This window comes from Neoarius graeffei, chromosome 11 (genome assembly GCF_027579695.1).
Source record: "Neoarius graeffei isolate fNeoGra1 chromosome 11, fNeoGra1.pri, whole genome shotgun sequence".
Lineage (NCBI taxonomy): Eukaryota > Metazoa > Chordata > Actinopteri > Siluriformes > Ariidae > Neoarius > Neoarius graeffei.
The window spans coordinates 9,754,406-9,775,763 of record NC_083579.1 but is presented as its reverse complement, the minus strand read 5'-3'; the positions used below and the strand labels follow the sequence as shown (position 1 = coordinate 9,775,763).

At 43.2% G+C, this 21,358-nt stretch overlaps 1 protein-coding gene across 4 annotated transcripts in view; it reads left to right on the top strand.

The window, feature by feature from the left end:
- Positions 1–21,358, top strand: part of slc22a15 (solute carrier family 22 member 15) — a 67,088-nt gene that overhangs the window by 14,211 nt on the left and 31,519 nt on the right. For 3 of the 4 annotated variants that reach the window (XR_009655612.1, XM_060933387.1, XM_060933386.1), the window contains exons 2-3: positions 17,497–17,637; positions 20,133–20,265. Coding sequence is in view for 3 of the 4 variants with exons in the window: in XM_060933387.1 (XP_060789370.1) it covers positions 17,497–17,637; positions 20,133–20,265 (274 nt within the window). In the remaining variant the exon portion in view is untranslated. The remainder of the gene's footprint in view (positions 1–17,496; positions 17,638–20,132; positions 20,266–21,358) is intronic. The other variant, XM_060933388.1, reaches the window with a different exon arrangement.

Below are 21,358 nucleotides of genomic sequence, written 5' to 3'. Positions count from 1 at the left end.
TATAATATCTAAATAAATATGGAGTACATGAGGTCATAATATAAAATAATAAATTGAAGATCATCCCGAATAACTGTGTGATCGTATTTTCACTAATTCTATCAATTTCCTAAAGAAGTTCTCATCGCGTGCAGGGTTGTTTATGTCGTTACCATGGCAACCCTGCGTGACATTTGGAGTCTGACAGAAAGCCGACCCGAGGTTATTTCCCGATCCCGTCTCTCTCTCCCCCGCTCATTTCCTGTCTCTCTATACTGTCCTATCTAAAAAAAAAAAAGAGAGACTGAGACCGCGGTTGAAAGATGGCAAGTCAAGATAACGAGTTAGTGGCAAAAAAAAATTCAACATCGGCAGTGTGGCAGTATTTTGGTTTCAAACCAAACAAAAAATCTAATATGTCCCCTAAGGCACACCATAGCCTGGGGTACTCCACTTCCACGAGATCTCTCCAATGAGTTGTGTTTTGAGTAGGTTACATGAGTAACAACAAGGTAAAATAATATAACGTATGACATTTGGGATGTGGGTAATAAACGTTTGAAATGTCATCTACTGAAGAAACGGAAGAAAACATCGTAGCGTAAACTGTTCGGTTTCTGGTGGGAATTAGCAATGCGCTTGCTATCTTTGTTGGGTGTGTTAAACCGTATGGATTTAAGTGGAATAATTGTAAGGAGTTATGTGATCAAGACAACGTTTTAAGCAAGGTAAGGCCATTTGATTATTAATTTCCCCGCCATGGCATGACGTGGGCCCATATGATTTTGCCTTGTGCAGCTATCACGCATTTGAATTAGGTTCGCCTCATTTGCGCTGAAGAATATGGTTTATCGCGCAGTCTAAACGGACTTGGGTGTTGGTTGATTCTTTTTTTTATTTCCCATGCTTGAAAGGGTAAGATCCTGCTCATCGTGTACTTTTTTTTGATGGAGCAGGTGAAATAGTGCTGCAAATGGCGTTTCAACGCAGACATGTGTAAACGACAGTTGAATGCTATTTTCAAGATGAAGGAAGAGTTGCGTGATGCTTTGAAATATCTCTTAATCCATTCATCAATGCACAAAATTCGCTTTGCTGCTTAATCCATACCACAATGCACACAATTCGCTATGCTGCTTTTAAATAGTACATTTGAGGCATAGGCGCACGTTACACAGTAGGCCGAAACAAAATATTATTTTTTTTCTCGGTAATACCGTATACCCCGGGAAAACACAGAGACAGTTTAAAGGTATCAAAATTTGGATACCGCCCAACCCTAGTACAGATAACTAGATATATGTCTAAAATAAACGATCTACGGATTAGTGACCCTTATGGCTTACCGGACGTAGTTTTCACAACCGTGTCAGTGGATATTGAACTGCCAGAGGTGGAATACCCAGATGTGTATAATTACCTCATAAACTTTCCCTTGCTGTTCAGTGGTGAAGCACTGTGTGCTTATAAATCTCTGGACAGTTATCTTTACAGAAATTCAGGATTTGTCAGCCGCCCTCAGATGTGGCATCTTGTAAACAAGAAAATAACAATCCTCATTGGACGGGTAAGTCACTTAAGTATTGAGTACTAGTACTGATACTAGATATATCAGTAGTATCTAGTATAGCACTGACCAGCTGATTATAGAATAGAATAAGGTAATTCCAGCTGTAATTCCAAATCGTCCGTCTTGTTTACCATGGATCTGGCGTTGGAGAGGTAGAGGCTTGGCATTGGAGGTTTGAGTGGCTGTTTTCTGAGCTTAGTCAACAGGCCGGCTCTGCCTGCAGCCTCGCTTTTGCTTCCTCTCCCGACGCCGCCTCCTTCACCTGCCAGACCCGATAACAATCCACGGAGACCCCGCTGGTCTCGCTATCTCGTCCGGAATGTTGTGCATGCGATGGAAAATCGCTACAAACCGTCATTTTCTGCTGGAAACCAATGTCCAGTAAGCCCATATGGTTGTAGTGGATATTGAAGTCCGGTACAGACGAACAACACGCAAAAATACACACAAAAAACATAAACGTGCACAGGTAGGGAGAGCTTGTAGCCGCAGCCGTTGTAGTAGAATTGTATATAGTAGGGTTTTCCAGAAGAAAAGGTAGAAGCAGAAGTAGAACCAGAATGAAGTAGAAGGCAGAAATATGGTGTTTGACTGCCAAGATGGCGTCTGTCACAATCTGGATCGGCTGTGACGTCACGTGCAAGATCTCTATATCCCTCTTAGAATAAAAGATATGGGCCTCCAAAAATGCTTGCAAATTAAGTGCGCAATTCCTGGACCCCAAAAGTGGGCGTGGCACCCAAACTTTGAAGGGCCATAACTCAAAAAACGTTTGAGCTAGGAAGCTAAAATTTTGGATTCTTTCATTTGACATCATAAGGCACTAAGAAAATAAAAATAAGGCAAATTGAAGAGGTGTCACTGGGGAGGTTTTGGGCATTTGTGTGAATTGACATGGAATGACCCATTTTCGATAGCTATTTTGTCACTGCTATAGCAAGTTGAGTGTTTTGAAATATACTATGTAATATATCAGTCTATATGTCAAAGCAATGGCTGTAAACGAGATTCGCTGAGACCTGTGCGAGACATCGTAGGACGGAAGTAAAACCTACAGCGGAAATCAGTGACTGACGTCTGCCGATGTCATCAAAAGACTTGCGTGTCGTCCTTCGAATGCTTACAGAAGAAGAAGAACAACAACAAACCTTTATTTGTCACATGCACAAATAAATGTCATCTGAAGCAGTGAACACACACTCGGCAGTGGGTAGCCACACCAGAGCACCCGGTTAGGTACCTTGCTCAAGGGCACCGTGCTAACCACTACATCACCGTGCCGCCCTACATAATCAAGCCAGAAGTTTTCCCTTTGTCTGAAATCGCTCCCTGCTCGCTATTTAATGGGGACGCCATTTTGTAGTGCCGCTTGATCCGGTACGTTTTATTTGTGCGACCGTAAATACTAGCGTGACAGACAAGTCCTTATCCTGTCGTCTTTCCAACTCTTCTCTACTCCACGTTGGTTCAAAGTCGTATGGAATAATCTCCATCACTGATGAAGCTGACAAATCTCAAAATTAATCTAAGACCCCGTCCACACGTAGCCGGGTATCTGCTAAATCGAAGATATTTTTCTACGTTTTGGCCTGTCATCCACATGAAAACACATCAAAAACGAATATTTAAAAAAACTCCGGGCAAAGTGAAGATTTTTGAAAACTCCGTGTATGCCTTTTCGTGTGGACAGAGATAACCGGAGGTTTGCGTTTTAGAATGTCACAATCTGCGCCAAAAAAATGACAACAAATCTGCCCTGACGTCAAACGTGCGACCTTTGTTTACTGCAGAAGCCAGATTAAGCATGGACTTAAGCTAGCCGCACACCACGGCGATCCACGCGGTACCGAACCGACCCATTTCAGAGCCGACTCCTGACAGGGCACGCACATATCCCCCGACTGTTGACGAGTGCAGTCGCGATTGAAGCGACACGTGACAACTTAATAGCATTGTGATTGCCTATTGGATATAGTTACTGTTAAATCCAACACTTGAAGATGCTACAGGCTGAATTACAAATGACACAACACGGAATATGTAGCGCACTATCTAGGCTGCATGAGCTATTATTCCCAACCTTAAATAGTGCACTTATATAGGGGAGTTAAAGCGATTTGGAATTCAGCCACACAACTTGAGCAGAGTGGCTTTCCAGCCCACTGTGTCTATGGATAAAGCTTCAGTCTATGGAATTACAGTATATACCTGCATTAGGTGCTACCAACACGTATTTCTCGCGCTGGAAATTGTGTTTAATGATGTCACGTGTTATATGCGAAAGATATGATTGGCTATTGCTAGCGACTCTCGCTGATCAGTCTGGCTCCCGATTAGTTTTTCGAATCGGCTGTGAGATGAGTCGGTACCATCGAAAACTAGTCTTTACGCCTGACTCGCGACTTCAGTTGGCTCGGTACGCTGAAAATCGGCGTAGTGTGCGGCTAGCTAAAGAGTAATGGATCGGAGTAGTGCCTTGAAAGCGTTAATTATTGTGCAGGTGCTATTTACTTGTTTAATTTTAGAAGCCCAACTACTGCTCCAAGAGCACAGGCGATGTGATTAGGGGGTATGATTTGGGGAAATAATGCCATCTACAGGTTTGGAATGCTTATGAATGTGATTGAAAACGCAGATGTTCGGTTATGTGTGGAAGGGATTTTTTTCAAAGACGAGGTGGTGTGGATAAAACATTTTTATAAACGGAGGGGGGGAAAATGTTCGGTTTTAAAAATACCCGGCTACGTGTGTACATGGCATAAATTGGAATGCTATGGCGATCTGGCCGCTGTGTAAACAGCTTTCACAATGGCGGCGCTGACGCTTCACGTTTGAAGTCTCATGAAGATCGCGTGGATAAGCGACGCCGGCTGCTACGTTCAACATGTTTAAAAAAACGAAAAGGCAGATAAGCGTAATATAATATGCCAATACGAGTCACGATATAAGGTTAATAAAACCGAAAACACAATTGAATAACATGTTAATTAAGAAATGAAGCATGTTTAAAAATGACTTCAGTTCCCCTTTAATAAACCGCAAGGCCTGCCTCGTCCTTTGATCTTGTCGTCTGATGACACAGCCCATTCCCTGAGATGGAATTTTTTTTTAGCACGATCAACAAGTTGAGGAAAACCCGGACGTTATCATCGCAGGAAAGCATGGTGGAAAGATCATAGACATGCTTTTACTGATCAAATTCACTGATGTTTCATGATCTCCTTGTCGAAACCTTTGTTTCTCACTCTTTTGTTTGACAGTCGCCATTTTGTATCTAAACGTGCGTTTGAGAAGTCACGTGAGGTGTCGATAACAGTGATCACTTTCACCGGTGTCCACCATTATCGACATCCTGTGGAATTAAGTGACCTTTACAACTGTTATGGACCGATCTTTGTGTAACATTGTTGAAGTAGATGAAGTACTTTAAAAAATAATAATAACAAGTGCCGTGATTTGTGATATTTTTATTTCTGATTCATAACAGGATGGAGTGTTTTATAGAGTATTTGGAATCCTCATCTCATCTCATTATCTCTAGCCGCTTTATCCTGTTCTACAGGGTCGCAGGCGAGCTGGAGCCTATCCCAGCTGACTACGGGCGAAAGGCGGGGTACACCCTGGACAAGTCGCCAGGTCATCACAGGGCTGACACATAGACACAGACAACCATTCACACTCACATTCACACCTACGCTCAATTTAGAGTCACCAGTTAACCTAACCTGCATGTCTTTGGACTGTGGGGGAAACCGGAGCACCCGGAGGAAACCCACGCGGACACGGAGAGAACATGCAAACTCCACACAGAAAGGCCCTCGCCGGCCACAGGGCTCGAACCCAGACCTTCTTGCTGTGAGGCGACAGCGCTAACCACTACACCACCGTGCCACCCCTACGTAAAACAAATTTTAAATAAAAACTTTTATACCACATACCGATTTATTTTTATAAATAATGATCTGGATGTCCAATTGTGGACAAGATGTCAATAATTGTGGAACGGTGTCACGTGATCTGATACGCCAAGTAATCGTGAATCACACACACACACCGAGGAAATTTGAGTAATTATTCATGCACAATTTACGTATTGAAGGTCTTTTCTACTTTTACAATGGCTAAAAGATCGTTAAGGTGTCTAATTGTAGCCGCCGCTCTATTATTCTAATTAAATTTTTTTTCGTAGACCAAGTAAACTCACTCATCAAAAGGAACAATCGATGGAGATAAATTGCACAAGGCACAGCATACTTTGGCATACAATCTTATCAAGTTAAATCAGTGTCATTTTTTTATATATATATATGATATAATTTAAAAAATGAGCCCCCCCCCCCCCCCCCCCACCCCCACTTAAATTCCACCAATTCACAAGTCATATCTCTGTTGCACGGCTCCATTTGAGATATTTGTACCCCAGTGAGTTCCGTCTCTGCTGGGAGGTTTTCAGGCACGGTTTCATTTGACTCTGGTACGTCTGTACAACAAGGTGCATAAGTAAACCAAAGTTAATGGGTTATTGGAACAGCATCACTAATATCTCACCGGGCAAAGCTGACCCACATTGTTCTCCTTGTGAACTCGCTGAAGTTTGCGCTGCTTCTAATCTGGCTTTCTTGACCGACCTTTCATTGATCCGGTTGCTTCTTGATACTGCGAGATGAGTTTTCATCATGATCTGATTTGAGTGTTGGAGCCCAATCTGGATTTGTTTTATCGCGTACAGTAGGTTTGCCGGAGCTCCTGCAAGGTGAGAAGCAGAGTGTTTGAGCTAAAGCTCTCAAGTTCAGTCTAATCAGCAGAAAGCAGCTTTAATTAGCAATGAACTTTTACCAGATATAAAGTGGTCACCCCACACATGTGGGCGTGATTTAGCTTGTTCCTCAGTTAAGTCCATATGATGGATGTTTTTGAACCACAGCGCATGGTGTTCTCTGGACAGTTCATCTGTTTTTGTTGCTGTTTTTAATTTTTTTGGGAGTTCCAAAGAACCGTTTCTCTTTGCCATGAGTAGCATTATCACGGTAATTCTATCCCGCACACAAAGTAGGCATTGTCTTTCTTCAAAGGCAATCAAATCAAAAGAATCATGAAGCGTTGCAGCACCTCACACGTGAAGCTCCGCTATCTTGGTGGTTGTCATCCAACATGGTAGACTTCTGGTTTGGAAAATGTGCGTGACCTCACTTGCACACGAAGAATTCGATTGGTTGACCGGCACGTCAATCAAGCTTGCTGATATTTACATCATACTTGTCAACTCTACCAATTCACGCACTAGTCTACCGCTTTAGTTTAAAACTACCGCATTGCAAAAATCATCAGTGAACACTTGGATTGGCTCTTCTGATCTCACTTCCGCTGTTTTCAGCACAGGGGATATGTGTGTGTGTGTATGGTGTCAAATAGTCATATTAATTGAAGCCAAGAGCCAATGGAATGGCACAATAATGTCGAATCTAAATTGTATCGCTCTATCGCACCATTCCATTGGCTCTCGTTATGGTTCTAGCCGATCAGCAATGAGCTCATGTTTTACAAGGAATTGCACCAGTATTTGGAAAAACCTCTGAGGGGGTTTTAGCCATGGTCTAATGGTTAGAAAAGCAGCTTTGGGACCAAAAGGTCGCCAGTTTGATTCCCTGGACCACTAGGAATGGCTGAAGTGCCCTTGAGCAAGGTACCTAACCCCCACCTGCTGCTCTGGGTGTGTTGTACATTGCTCTGGATAAGAGAGTCTGCTAAAAGTCTGGAATGTAATGTGCATGCACCAAAGTGGTCAGCCGAGAAGCATGCATTTTGTGAAGTACGTCAGTCTGATTTTTTTTTATCAGTTTTCTTCAGATATGGCACTCAGTGCAGGAGAATGCACCATTTTACACTTTTCTCCCCATCCTAAATTTCCAGGAGAGCGTTTCCCCCGGCCCCCCCAGAAAGCTACAACTGCATCACGCAATCTGATCTACCGCTTTTCATTCTTTAGGGGTTGGGAAGTATGTTACTATATCAGCACTCGGATGTTCCACTGTTACCCTTTTCCACCAACAGGGAATAAGTTCCGTTCTGGTTCACGATTCGACCAAAAATAACCTGGTTCAGAACCTGAAGTTGGTTGGGTCCCAGCTGAAACCAAAACATAGCTGGTTTTTCCAGCACGAACCGTGATGACATCAGTGGGCGCGCCATTTAATTTGGACAGGAAGCAGTGCACAGGAATGGAGAACACAACTGAAAAGGATAAGGAAAACTCCAAGACTCTGAAGGGAACCCATCCTCATCTGGGTGACAACAGATAGCATGGGGGAAGCCATGGCCTAATGGTTAGAGAAGCAGCTTTGAGACCAAAAGTTTGCTGGTTTGATTTCCTGGACCAGCAGGAATGGCTGAAGTGTCCTTGAGCAAGGCACCTAACCCCCAGGCTGCTCTGGGTATATTGGACCCATGGACTCATGCATGCGTGCTGTAAATGACTCGCACCTGCACAGAATTAAGGTACAATCAGCACACCTACAGTTAGGTCCATAAATATTTGGACAGAGACAACATTTTTCTAATTTTGGTTCTGTACATTGCCACAATGAATTTTGAACAAAACAATTCAGATGCAGTTGAAGTTCAGACTTTCAACTTTAATTCAGTGGGTTGAACAAAATGATTTCATACAAATGTGAGGAACTAAAGCATTTTTTAAACACAATCCCTTCATTTCAGGGGCTCAAAAGTAATTGGACAAATTAAATAATTGTAAATAAAATGTTCATTTCTAATACTTGGTTGAAAACCCTTTGTTGGCAATGACTGCCTGAAGTCTTGAACTCATGGACATCACCAGACGCTGTGTTTCCTCCTTTTCAATGCTCTGCCAGGCCTTTACTGCAGCGGTTTTCAGTTGCTGTTTGTTTGTGGGCCTTTCTCTCTGAAGTTTAGTCTTTAACAAGTAAAATGCATGCTCAATTGGGTTGAGATCAGGTGACTGACTTGGCTATTCAAGAATATTCCACTTCTTTGCTTTAATAAACTCCTGGGTTGCTTTGGCTTTATGTTTTGGGTCGTTGGCCATCTGTATTATGAAACGCCGACCAATCAGTTTGGCTGCATTTGGCTGGATTTGAGCACACAGTATGTCTCTGAATACCTCAGAATTCATCCGGCTGCTTCTGTCCTGTGTCACATCATCAATAAACACTAGTGACCCAGTGCCACTGGCAGCCATGCATGCCCAAGCCATCACACTGCCTCCGCCATGTTTTACAGATGATGTGGTATGCTTTGGATCATGAGCTGTACCACGCCTTTGCCATACTTTTTTCTTTCCATCATTCTGGTAGAGGTTGATCTTGGTTTCATCTGTCCAAAGAATGTTCTTCCAGAACTGTGCTGGCTTTTTTAGATGTTTTTTAGCAAAGTCCAGTCTAGCCTTTTTATTCTTGAGGCTTATGAGTGGCTTGCACCGTGCAGTGAACCCTCTGTATTTACTTTCATGCAGTCTTCTCTTTATGGTAGATTTGGATATTGATATGCCTACCTCCTGGAGAGTGTTGTTCACTTGGTTGGCTGTTGTGAAGGGGTTTCTCTTCGCCATGGAAATTATTCTGCAATTATCCACCACTGTTGTCTTCTGTGGGCGTCCAGGTCTTTTTGCATTGATGAGTTCACCAGTGCTTTCTTTCTTTCTCAGGATGTAACAAACTGTAGATTTTGCCACTCCTAATATTGTAGCAATTTCTCGGATGGGTTTTTTCTGTTTTCGTAGCTTAAGGATGGCTTGTTTCACCTGCATGGAGAGCTCCTTTGACCGCATGTTTTCTTCACAGCAAAATCTTCCAAATGCAAGCACCACACCTCAAATCAACTCCAGGCCTTTTATCTGCTTAATTGAGAATGACATAACGAAGGAATTTCCCACACCTGCCCATGAAATAGCCTTTGAGTCAATTGTCCAATTACTTTTGGTCCCTTTAAAAACAGGGTGGCACATGTTAAGGAGCTGAAACTCCTAAACCCTTCATCCAATTTTATTGTGGATACCCTCAAATGAAAGCTGAAAGTCTGGACTTTATGTCCATGTCCATTATATAACTATAACTTGAATATGTTTCAGTAAACAGGTAAAAAAAAAAAAGAAAATTTGTGTCAGTGTCCAAATATATATAGACCTAACTGTATATTAAAAATGCGCCTACTTTGCGAAGTATTGAGTTGCATTGCTGACACATTACCAAGCCTTATTTCCTCCTTTGATTTCCTTTTTCTCGTCTTTGATTCTGCCGAGTCTACGATGGCCTGTTTGTGCCTTGCTTGAGTTATTGCCTGTTTTACGATTTTGCCTGCTGTTCTGGATTGTTTACCTGTCTTCACTTGTATCAATAAACACACCTTCTGTAACAAACTTGCATCCGTCTCCCAACCGTCTCTGACGGAATACTTCACACTCCCTGATAAAGAGAAGCACATTCATCTGCAGGGATGGCAATTTTCCGCCGAATGGCGGAAATCCGCCGTTTTGAATTTCAATTTTATCATTTTTGTGGAACGTCTAAATCCATAGAGAAAAGTTTTAGGGGGGGTTAGGTACCTAACTTTTATTGCTGCTACCGAGATTAGTGTCAAATCGTATCGAAACCACATGTCTCGCGAACAACGGAAGCTTCTATATCGAGTGTAACAATGAACAAGAGGGCTCTGATTGGTCCACTCTACATCCGCTGTACACGCACTTCCGCTTCCCTACTTTCCTGGTTTGGTTTGTTTTCATGACCGGCATTTTTAAAAACACGAGCGAAGATGGAGCAGCATGAAGAGCGGTTGATTGAGAAAGTATGGACATCTATACGACTCCAGTTCTAGTCATTATAAAAAATAAAAAAGTTCTAGTCATTATAAGTAACCGGAGGAGAAACACTCCACTAACCACACCCACCAACTACTCCTAGCGACTTCGCGCCCCCTTGCGTTGTGCCGGTGAATAACTTTAGATACTTACTTATTTTTATCATGTATTTTTCACACAATATACATGTAAAATAGCTAGAAAATAGGTAGAAGAGGCTAAAAAGGCTAAAGCTTCAGGGGGGCTCTGCCCCCCTGAACCCCCCGTTCGGAGTTTCAGCTGAAATAAAATTTTCCTGTTGCCATCCCTGCATCTGTTCAGGAGCAAACTAATGTTAATGGCGCTGAATCAGCCACCGTCAAATAGTGCAGTTGGAGTCTTGTTCTTGGGGTCGACTCGGATCAATAGTGGACTCGACTCAAAATTTTCTTTAATGACTCGGACTTGAGCACTGGGGACTCGAGACTGGACTCGGACTTGAGGTTTAGTGACTCAACTACAACACTAGTGCAAAACTTTTCAGGACAACTGCAGTTCGAAAGTTATGGTGATTGTAGTCTTCAGCCATCATAGCAAAACTAAGTGTCCAGAGCCATCTTCGAAGTATATTGTCCCATCGTCTTTTTTTTTCCACTAAAGCAGTCCTGCCCAGCCTTTTGTCGCAAAAATCATGGAGAATGGACAGTATCCAGGGTCAAGCAACATGTTTATGTCTCTCGGGTCACTCCTCTGTAAATGTAGGAGAAACCTGATCCTTTCTTCCTCTAGCAGACAGCTGTTTTTCATTGTGCAACATCGCTTCCAGTTATTTCACCCAGCAGGAGGGAATTTCACCCCAAACAACCTGAATGAGCGCGAAGGGAAATTCAACGTGGTGGAACTGTACCATTTAGCTGTCCCTTCTAATTAGACTGGTTCATTCGCGCACCCCCCCCCCCCAAAATTCTCACTCCTTCCTGGCAGGGCTCTGCACTAACTTTTTTTTTTTTTTCAGGAGCACACGTGCTCCTAAGTTAAAAATTTTAGGAGCACAGGGAAAAAAATGGGGGCACAAGCACAAGTAGGTTTTCATTTTAAAGGTTTATTGCAGCGCAAACCTTAGACACACCAACACATAAAACGCAAAATTCAATTGAGAATGAATGAATGAACGAATGAATGAATGAACAAACAAATGAATAACGAACAACTGAATGAATGAACAAACAGTAGCTAAACAGAGAGCAGAGCTCAGCAGAGCTAACAACATCATCAAGGACAGCTCCCACCCTGGCTCTGAGTTCTTTGACTTGCTGCCCTCAGGCAGGCGTTACAGGTGCATCAAAGCAAGGACCAACAGACTCAAAAACAGTTTTTTCCCACAGGCCATAACCACCTTGAACAATTAGCCTTTTTCACATTACGTCACTTGCAGGGGAACTCGTATCCGTTTTCAGCCTTTTGAATGGAAGAAGAGGTATACGGCGGCAACATATGTTAACAAAACTGTGCCATTCACAGATAAGATTGATAATAATATTGCGCATTGTTGTTTATCATTACGTATTGTTAGCGACCATTCCAGTCACCTATCTGCCTTGTTTTGGAAAGGAAGTTTACTGACTTTCTATGGTTGCTACTTGTTAGCCAGCAGATTAGCATGCCGCCTCTTCTTCCATTCAAAAGGCTGAAAACGGATGTGAGGTTCTTCTGCAAGTGACATAATGTGAAAAAGGCTAATTACATGCACTGACTGATGCCACTTCTGGCAGGTGCAACAATGCACCAACAAAGACCTAAAAGGACAATATTCTCACACTTACCTGATACAAGTGCAATACTTATTACAGTGCAACCTCACAGAGCAACTTTTTAGTTTTTATAGCTTTTGTATATTTTATATTGATATTTCTACACTTTTACATCCATACCCAATACAATGCAATACCAAATACAGTGCAATATCCTGAGTTTTGTAGCTATATTATATGTATATTATTTGTTTTTCTGCTGTGTTGTATGTTCCCATCTAAATGTTTGCACTGGGGTGTGTGCTTTCCATCTCATTATATAATTTTCCCGCACCTTCTCCCGTCGTTCTAGCTTTCTTCACTACACTTTCTTCCTCGTCCGTTCTTTTATTCTTGTTTCCACCATCATTGCTTTTAAAAAACGCCGTTATTCTCTGCATAGCGAATATATTTCTCAGCTCGGTCCGAACCAGCTCTCGGTTATCTCTCAGTTGAATGATCTGATGAATCCCTAAAAAGCACTTTTCCCACCTAATGCCACACCCACAACTAGGGTGACCACCTGCTCATAAGCCCAAGGGGGGACAAGGGGTATGTTTTTGAGGGACAATGTGGGACGCCGCCCCCACTGCACCGCGCCGGCCGCTGGAAGACTCACAGATAGTGGTTTACCCATTTCTAGCACATACTACCTTACATGGTATCTCATCTCATCTCATCTCATTATCTCTAGCCGCTTTATCCTTCTACAGGGTCGCAGGCAAGCTGGAGCCTATCCCAGCTGACTACGGGCGAAAGGCGGGGTACACCCTGGACAAGTCGCCAGGTCATCACAGGGCTGACACATAGACACAGACAACCATTCACACTCACATTCACACCTACGGTCAATTTAGAGTCACCAGTTAACCTAACCTGCATGTCTTTGGACTGTGGGGGAAACCGGAGCACCCGGAGGAAACCCACGCGGACATGGGGAGAACATGCAAACTCCGCACAGAAAGGCCCTCACCGGCCCCGGGGCTCGAACCCAGGACCTTCTTGCTGTGAGGCGACAGCGCTAACCACTACACCACCGTGCCGCCCCATGGTATATCAATAATACCCTAATCTGCTGTTATTGGTGATGTATGGTCATGAACATGCCACCAAATGTGTTTTTTTTAAATAAACATTCATAATATTTTGACCATTCAATGACTTGACAGACACACTTCCACTTATGATTCACTTAAGCTACTCAATTGTATTTGTTTTCCATTACAATTTATTAACTTTAAATCAATCATAATATAATATTGAGTCTGAGGCTTTGCAGTGCATCAGAACAGCAGGAATAGTGACAAGTCTCCATTTAGTTTTCAGTGGATTAACAGGAATTGTAGTGGCTCAGCACCACAGAAACAGTAGAAAAAAGTCCTGCCCGATATGATATTGCGTGTTGGACAGTGTGATACATACTTGTCACCTCTGCCGCAGTCACTTTGTCAGCTAGAGTCTCGTTTTTAGGTCGGAGGAAAGCATCCATAGATTTAGACGTTTCTTTCTGTTGCACACGTTTCTTGTGAGTCTCCGCGAGCCTGTCGTTTCACATCGTATTCCCCGCCATGTCCGATTGAGAAAGATGTTTTGCAAAGGTCACAAAAAGCCCTCTCGGTATCCCCCTCAACCCCTTTCAGCCACAAATATTAATTTCCCCACTCTTTCCTGAACATACACCTTCTCTTTTTAACTGGAGGTGGCGGTGCCTCACCTGCCATCTCCCCGGTACCTTTCTCCATTTTTTAATATGAAAGCAATGCATGCGTTGCACCTGCGTCCCTCGTCACTGTCTGTGCACGTGAGTGCGGTGTCATGGCAACAACAAAAAGTTGACAACAACCAGTCAGTTGTGAGGGGTGTGTGTGTGGTTTTGTTCTACAGTCTATAGTGGCGACGGCGGTGTGCTGAAATGTCAAGTAATATTCGTTTGGCTGCCTGGGTGGCCCGGGGAGAGCGACATCCCCCTCAGCAAGCATCGATTATGCGGGACACATTCTGAATTTGCGGGACGCATAAATTCGGCTTCAAATGCTGTACGCGCACGTGCTATGCGGGACAGGTGGTCACCCTACCCACAACATACAACCGTGGGAAAGAGGGGCAATCACAGAAAGATGAGTAGAAAACGGGAAATGTTACGGGGGATATTTGTGATAGTAGGCTATTGTAGCGTCAGCACAAAAGCACCAGACTCGACTTTAACTGAAAGTGTTATTCAGTAGCCTAAACTTATTCAAGCTACAGACCGAGAAGAATAAAAATGCTGAAATCTCATGTCCCGGAAAAACGCACTAGCATGGCAGAACGGCAAAAAAAGTAACTTTTTCAAACCCCCCCGGCTACCGTGGGAACCACTGCAGTGCAAGACAGAGGCAATGCACGCAACTACAGACAGGGAGCAAGGCGCAGGCAGAACACACACACACACGCACGTACGTACACAACACTGAACACACACACTTACAACAATACAGGCCGTTACTCGTTACACTATATTAGGTAGGCTATCCAGCGCTGGATTTACATACTTTGCAGTTTAACGTTTGATACATTTTAGAATGTTAAACTTGTCGCGTCTGTGCTCAGTGCTTTCCTAAATTGTCGGCCGCAAGAAGCCCTCGCACGAATGCGCGTTTTTTTTTTTCGTCGTTCGCATGCCGAAAAATTTGCTCGCAAATGCGAGTGAAATGTGCGCACTGTAGAGCCCCGTGTACAACAATCTTCAAGTTATGCCACAGATTCTCAATTGGGCTTTGATTAGGCCAGTGTTTCTTAACTGGTGGGTCTCGACCCAAAAGTGGGTCGCGGAGGGGTCCTGGGTGGGTCGCGGAGCTGTGGTGTAAAAAAAAATGCTAATTCATTGATTCACTAAAAAAAAGTGCAACTTTTTTCTGCGACAATTTACAACTCTTATTTTGATAGACGATTCCAGCTCTGTGTCATCTGTTGCCATAGACGCAGAATGTTTATGCGACGTAATGTGCGTGCTAGTCATTTGAGTGGTGAACAACATGTCGAAACGACGGTACGACCCCGAATATTTGAAATATGGATTTAGTTGTGTTGAGGACAAAATGGTACAGAAACCCATCTGTGTGGTATGTGGTGAGACACTTGCACATGAGAGCATGAAGCCATCGTTTTGTCTATGTTTATTGATCAGACATACAGCATATAATGGCCATGCAGATGCAAACACAGGTATAATAATAATAATAATAATAATAATAATAAGCCCTGTGATGACCTGGCGACTTGTCCAGGGTGTACCCCGCCTTTCGCCCGTAGTCAGCTGGGATAGGCTCCAGCTTGCCTGCGACCCTGTAGAACAGGATAAAGCGGCTAGAGATAATGAGATGAGATAATAATAATAATAATGTTATTATTACATATTATGGTTATATTTTGAGAATTACATTAAATTGACTTGAACGCTAAAAAAAATTGGGTCGCGACCTAATGACCATGGAAAATTGTGGGTCCCAAGACTGTTCCAGTTAAGAACCACTGGATTAGGCCATTCCAAGACATTTAAATGTTTCCCTTTAAACCACTCCAGTGTAGCTTTAGCAGTATGTTTAGGGTCATTGTCCTGCTGGAACGTGAACCTTCGTCCCAGTCTCAAACCTCTGGCCGACTCAAACAGAATTGGCCTGCATTTAGTGCCATCCATCTTTTTCCTTCAGTCCTGACCAGCTTTCCTGTCCCTGCAGATGAAAAACGTCCCCACAGCAGGATGCTGCCACCACCATGCTTCACTATAGAATCTTAATTCTTGTTTGTGTCACAATAAAAAAAAACAAAAAAACAGTTTGTACCTTTTACAGTGGTAGGCATATTGTGTAAATCAAATGGTGCTAACCCCCCAAAAATCCATTTTAATTCCAGCTTGTAATGTGACAAAACAGGACAAACACCAAGGGGGGGATGAATACTTTTGCAAGACACTGTATCATCCTGGTGTTAATAATATAATTGACTACATTACAGAAAAAGGATGGTTATAGAGGAAAAAACTAATCCTGATGTTTACATACAGCTGAGGGTCTGCAGTGTTGTGTATTATACAGAGTATACATGAAGTACCGGGTGACTTTAAATGAAAACCTGCCTCCTTCTGCCAAGAAGTTACAACTGCGTCGTGGTTGTACTGTATCTTCCAGCAGGACAACTATTCAAATTATACACTCGCTGGCCACTTTAATAGGAACTTGTTCTTGATTCTAAGATTCCTGTTCTCGGCTGCAGGAGTGGAACCCAGTGTGGTTGTCTGCTGTTGCATGCTGAGATGCTTTTCTGCTCACCACGGTTGTAAAGAGTGGTTACGTTTTATATATCGTTTACTCTGTATTCTCCAAGCGTTATTTAAGGAGAAGAGTGCCGTCATGTCGATCGAGGTTTCATTCATCTCTCTCTCTAGCCGCTTTATCCTGTTCTACAGGGTCACAGGCAAGCTGGAGCCTATCCCAGCTGACTACGGGCGAAAGGCGGGGTACACCCTGGACAAGTCGCCAGGTCATCACAGGGCTGACACATAGACACAGACAACCATTCACACTCACATTCACACCTACGCTCAATTTAGAGTCACCAGTTAACCTAACCTGCATGTCTTTGGACTGTGGAGGAAACCGGAGCACCCGGAGGAAACCCACGCGGACACGGGGAGAACATGCAAACTCCGTACAGAAAGGCCCTCGCCGGCCACGGGGCTCGAACCCGGACCTTCTTGCTGTGAGGCGACAGTGCTAACCGCTACACCACCGTGCCGCCCCGATCGAGGTTTCACAAAGTACTAAATGCAGGGGTGCTATTAATTGTAACAGATATGGTTTTGTTTTTCCTCAAGAACTTACTTCAGTTAAAGGTGAAAATAAACCCGTTAACCAGGCAGGCACTTTTCCTCATAGTCTTATCATTTCTCATTATTACGAAGGGTGCCAGTAATTTTGTTGCTGATTATAGTGACCTGACGCGGGCAGCCTGACCTGGTTAGATACCGTTTACATATGTTACATTGTAGTTCAACGAAACTGACTTCATGTTAAAACTGTTAATGTTATAATCATGTTCTCTGTTGTTGCCCAAATGAGGATGGGTTCCCTTTTGAGTCTGGTTCCTCTCGAGGTTTCTTCCTCACGTCGTCTGAGGGAGTTTTTCCTTGCCACCGTCGCTACAGGCTTGCTCATCGGGGATAGATTAGGGATAAAATTAGCTCATGTTTAAAGCCATTCAAATTCTGTAAAGCTGCTTTGCGACAATGTCTTTTGTTAAAAGCGCTATAGAAATAAACTTGACTTGACGTCGAGTGACGGAAGCGCGCGCTTTTGTTTATCTTCCAGATCTACATGGCGTGTCAGTGCATGCTCATCGTCCTCATCGGTGCTGTTCCCGAGCACCAGATCGACGCCGTGACGCAGAGCAGAGGCGACGTCACACGAACTGTGACATTCAACAAGGACGTCAGCTCCATCGTGACGGAGGTGAGAGATCATCGGTTTTAATTCTGTTTACATAATTTAATATTTAGATTATGCCAGCATTTACTTTAATACAGTCGTTGGACAAGTTGATTTTCCTAATAACACACACACACACACACACACACACACACCAAAGTGTTTTATTCCTCCTATACAACAGCAATTTTACAAGCTAGGAACTTTTTATCCATTTCTAGTTACATTTTGAAGTTACAGCTTTATTTCTGACTGTTAAGGCGATGATACACGGGGCAACCTTTTGGGCAGTGTTGCCGGGCAATTTCACTTTCCCATTGAGATCGGGCAGCATAATTTCTATCTGAAGGATTCGGGCAACTTTTTAAAATCGTCCAATCAGAGTGCTTGCAGCGAATCGCATGACCACCTGAGAGCTTCTGAAATTTTCACCAAAGATGGCGGCGTCTCCAGCAGTGGAGCGAAGAAAAAGAGGGAAGACTTGTATCGTTTTGTGCCGCTAAGTTGTTATACGTAAACCCAAAATGGTGAATTTACCTCCATTCGTCTTGGAGGACGATGGCGTAGCATTAGGTGCTGTTGCACTTTCTAGAGTGGCTGAATAGGCACTCTTGCAGTCTCTTGCGCATCTGGCACAAACAAATTCAGATGGAGCTCTTGAGGATGTTGCTCGCGCTTTAAGCCTAGGTCACAACCGGACATACAATTTTTTGGCCGTGCGATTTTTGGCGTTTCCCAAATCGCTGCGGTTTTTTTGTTCGTGGAGAAAGACGCACGTTGGTTGTAAGTTTGTCTTGCAACCTGAAAAAAACGTAAGCGCCCATAGAATTTGTTTGACATGACAAAGAACATCTGCAGCCGGTCTGCGGCCAGTCTACGGCTCGAAAATCAGCACGTCACACGCGTACCCTCTGTGCGTTTCTTGCGTTTTTTGCACGTAGACCGGCCGTAGGAGCACGTACGGCCAGTTGTGACCGAGGCATTACGATCGGCTCTTTTCTCTTCAAGATGCTCGTTCCTGTCCTTTTCAGCTTTCTGCAAGCCGTTTCTCACACAAGCCCGCCAAGACTCCCGCAAGGCCACGATGTTCTCCCAGGTGTTAGGATCGATACCCGCCAATTTCAGGTCCCTTTTGCACACATCCTTGAAGCAGAGGTGAGGTCTTCCAGCAGGACGAGTCCCTTCGCGCAATTCCCTGTACAGGATATCCTTGGGAATGTGTCCTGAGTCCATATGGTGCACATGTCCTAGCCACCTGAGACGCCTTTGGATCAACAGTGTATGGATGCTTGGAATGCCAGCATGTTCGAGGACCTCCGTGTTGGTCAGTCTGTCCTGCCAAGAGATGTTTTGAATGCGCCTGAGGCAGCGGAGTCGGAAGCTGTTAAGCCGTTTTTCTTGTCTAGTGTATTGTGCCCAAAACTTCGTTTGCATAACCTCATCAAATGCTTAGAAAACCAACAGACGTTTATTTTTACATGCTCAGGTTGTAGTTAAGACATTGATGTTTGCTGTTTGCTAACCACTGCTCCATAGAGATTGAATGGGATTTAGCAAACTAGCAGTGGATTTTGCTAACACAGTTAGCTGAAAGTTATCGCTAGCTATGTAGGAATAACGTTAGCTCTCGCGTCAAGTTAAAAGTGATGGGCAGCTCATGATTTTTTTTTTTTGAGTTGCTCTTATCTGATTGGTTGTTGCCAATTGTCTGTTGTCCTAATTAGGTGCGTCTCACCTGGTTACCCGTTGCCGACAACATTGCCCAAAAAGTTGCCCTGTGCGTCATCACCTTTAGAAAGCGCTTGCACTGGCAACTCCTTCCAAAAGTTCAACCTTTTCAACAATTCCACATATTTTACAAAATCGTTTGTACTTTGTTACTATAGAAACAAATGCATTAATAGAAACACGCACTTGCACCACTATCGGAGCTGCTGTTATTTAACAATTTTTCGCTGGAGATGAAGTACAAATACACAGGTGATTGATTTAAAAAAAAAATCTTATAAAAAATTGAAATAAATCTTCAGAAGCAATGTAATAACGGCGAGCGCGGACTTGTCACTTATCTACACCGACTCACATAAAATACTTTGTTTCGAAATTGATAAAATGAATCACGATTCCACCTTCCCACTGAACTTCGTAGCATCTTTAGTGCTTTTAGGAACAGCATTTTCTTTCATCAATTGTAATTCTTCCTCACTTACGGTGACGAAGCAACTGGCCGCCATTTTCCCGAGTTGCTCGAGGCGATTATCGAGAAATAGTCTGAATTTCCGGACCAATCAGCGCACGGGATTTTCTATCATTGCCTGTGTATTTATGCAAAAGAAAATGAATCATCACCTTTGGACCAGTCAGAATTGAGACGTTAGCAGGACTGTGGTACCGTATGAGCTGTGATTGAAGCTTCGGTCATGATTATAATGAGCAACTTTTTGTTTTTGTATATGATTACTGTATATGATTTATGTATCATTTGGCTGAGTGTGTGTTTTGTGTGGTGTGTTCTGCAGTGGTACCTGGTCAAACAGGATGCGTACAAAGTGGGCCTGGCAGGATCGCTGTTTTTTGTCGGCGTGCTCGTGGGGAACGTGCTGTTCGGACCGCTGTCTGATAAAATCGGCAGGAAACCCGTCTTCCTCATCAGTACTGATGCTTCTCTGTTTTAAGCTTAGCAATGGATATCAGGACATGTCTTTAGAAACAGCTCTGGATATCATTTTTTAAAAGAGTCAGGCTGCCTTACACTGCCTGGTCACTGATTTATCTTCCTACAGTGTTTTCCTAACATACAGTCATGGGGGAAAAAAGAAAGTACACCCTGCTTCAATTCTGTTTTTATTTATCGGGGCTACTAATTATGTAGTCCTCATGAATTTCTATAAACAAACCAGTAACCTCAGGTGACAACAGATTTCAGAAGTCATTTTTTCCCAAAAATGTACAACCCCGATTCCAAAAAAGTTGGGACAAAGTACAAATTGTAAATAAAAACGGAATGCAATAATTTACAAATCTCAAAAACTGATATTGTATTCACAGTAGAACATAGACAACATATCAAATGTCGAAAGTGAGACATTTTGAAATTTCATGCCAAATATTGGCTCATTTGAAATTTCATGACAGCAACACATCTCAAAAAAGTTGGGACAGGGGCAATAAGAGACTGGAAAAGTTAAAGGTACAAAAAAGGAACAGCTGGAGGACCAAATTGCAACTCGGGGGTTAAATTGGGATTGGTTATGTGGGGGGGCTCTGCCTCGTACCCGCCCCTGCCCCCGCCGCCCTGCCCCAATATACTTTTTGGAAAATAACCCTCTAATTTGATAACCATATCATATTGCACAGAGATATACACCTTATCTGTGTGTTGTAGGCCTGTGTGTGTCTTGTAGTGCCCCCCTACACATTATGGCAGTTTGAATGTAGATTGGTTGGCCAATGTAACAGATTGTACAGGTTGTTGTACATTGGTTTGAAGGAAATGATTAGTGGGGGGTCTGGGGGTCCTCCCCCAGAAGTTTTTTATTATCATACATGTTATTTGCTGAATTCTGGTGCATTTTAATAAGTTGTTAGCTGACTTTACAGAGGTAGGTTGAGCAATATCATGTTAAATCTTGTCACATGCCTACAGGTGAAAAATGTGAAGGAGAAATGTTCAGTGAGAAAATTTGAAGGCTTGCACAATCTTAAACCAAAACAGTTGATTGATTTTGGAGGATAAATGTTAAAT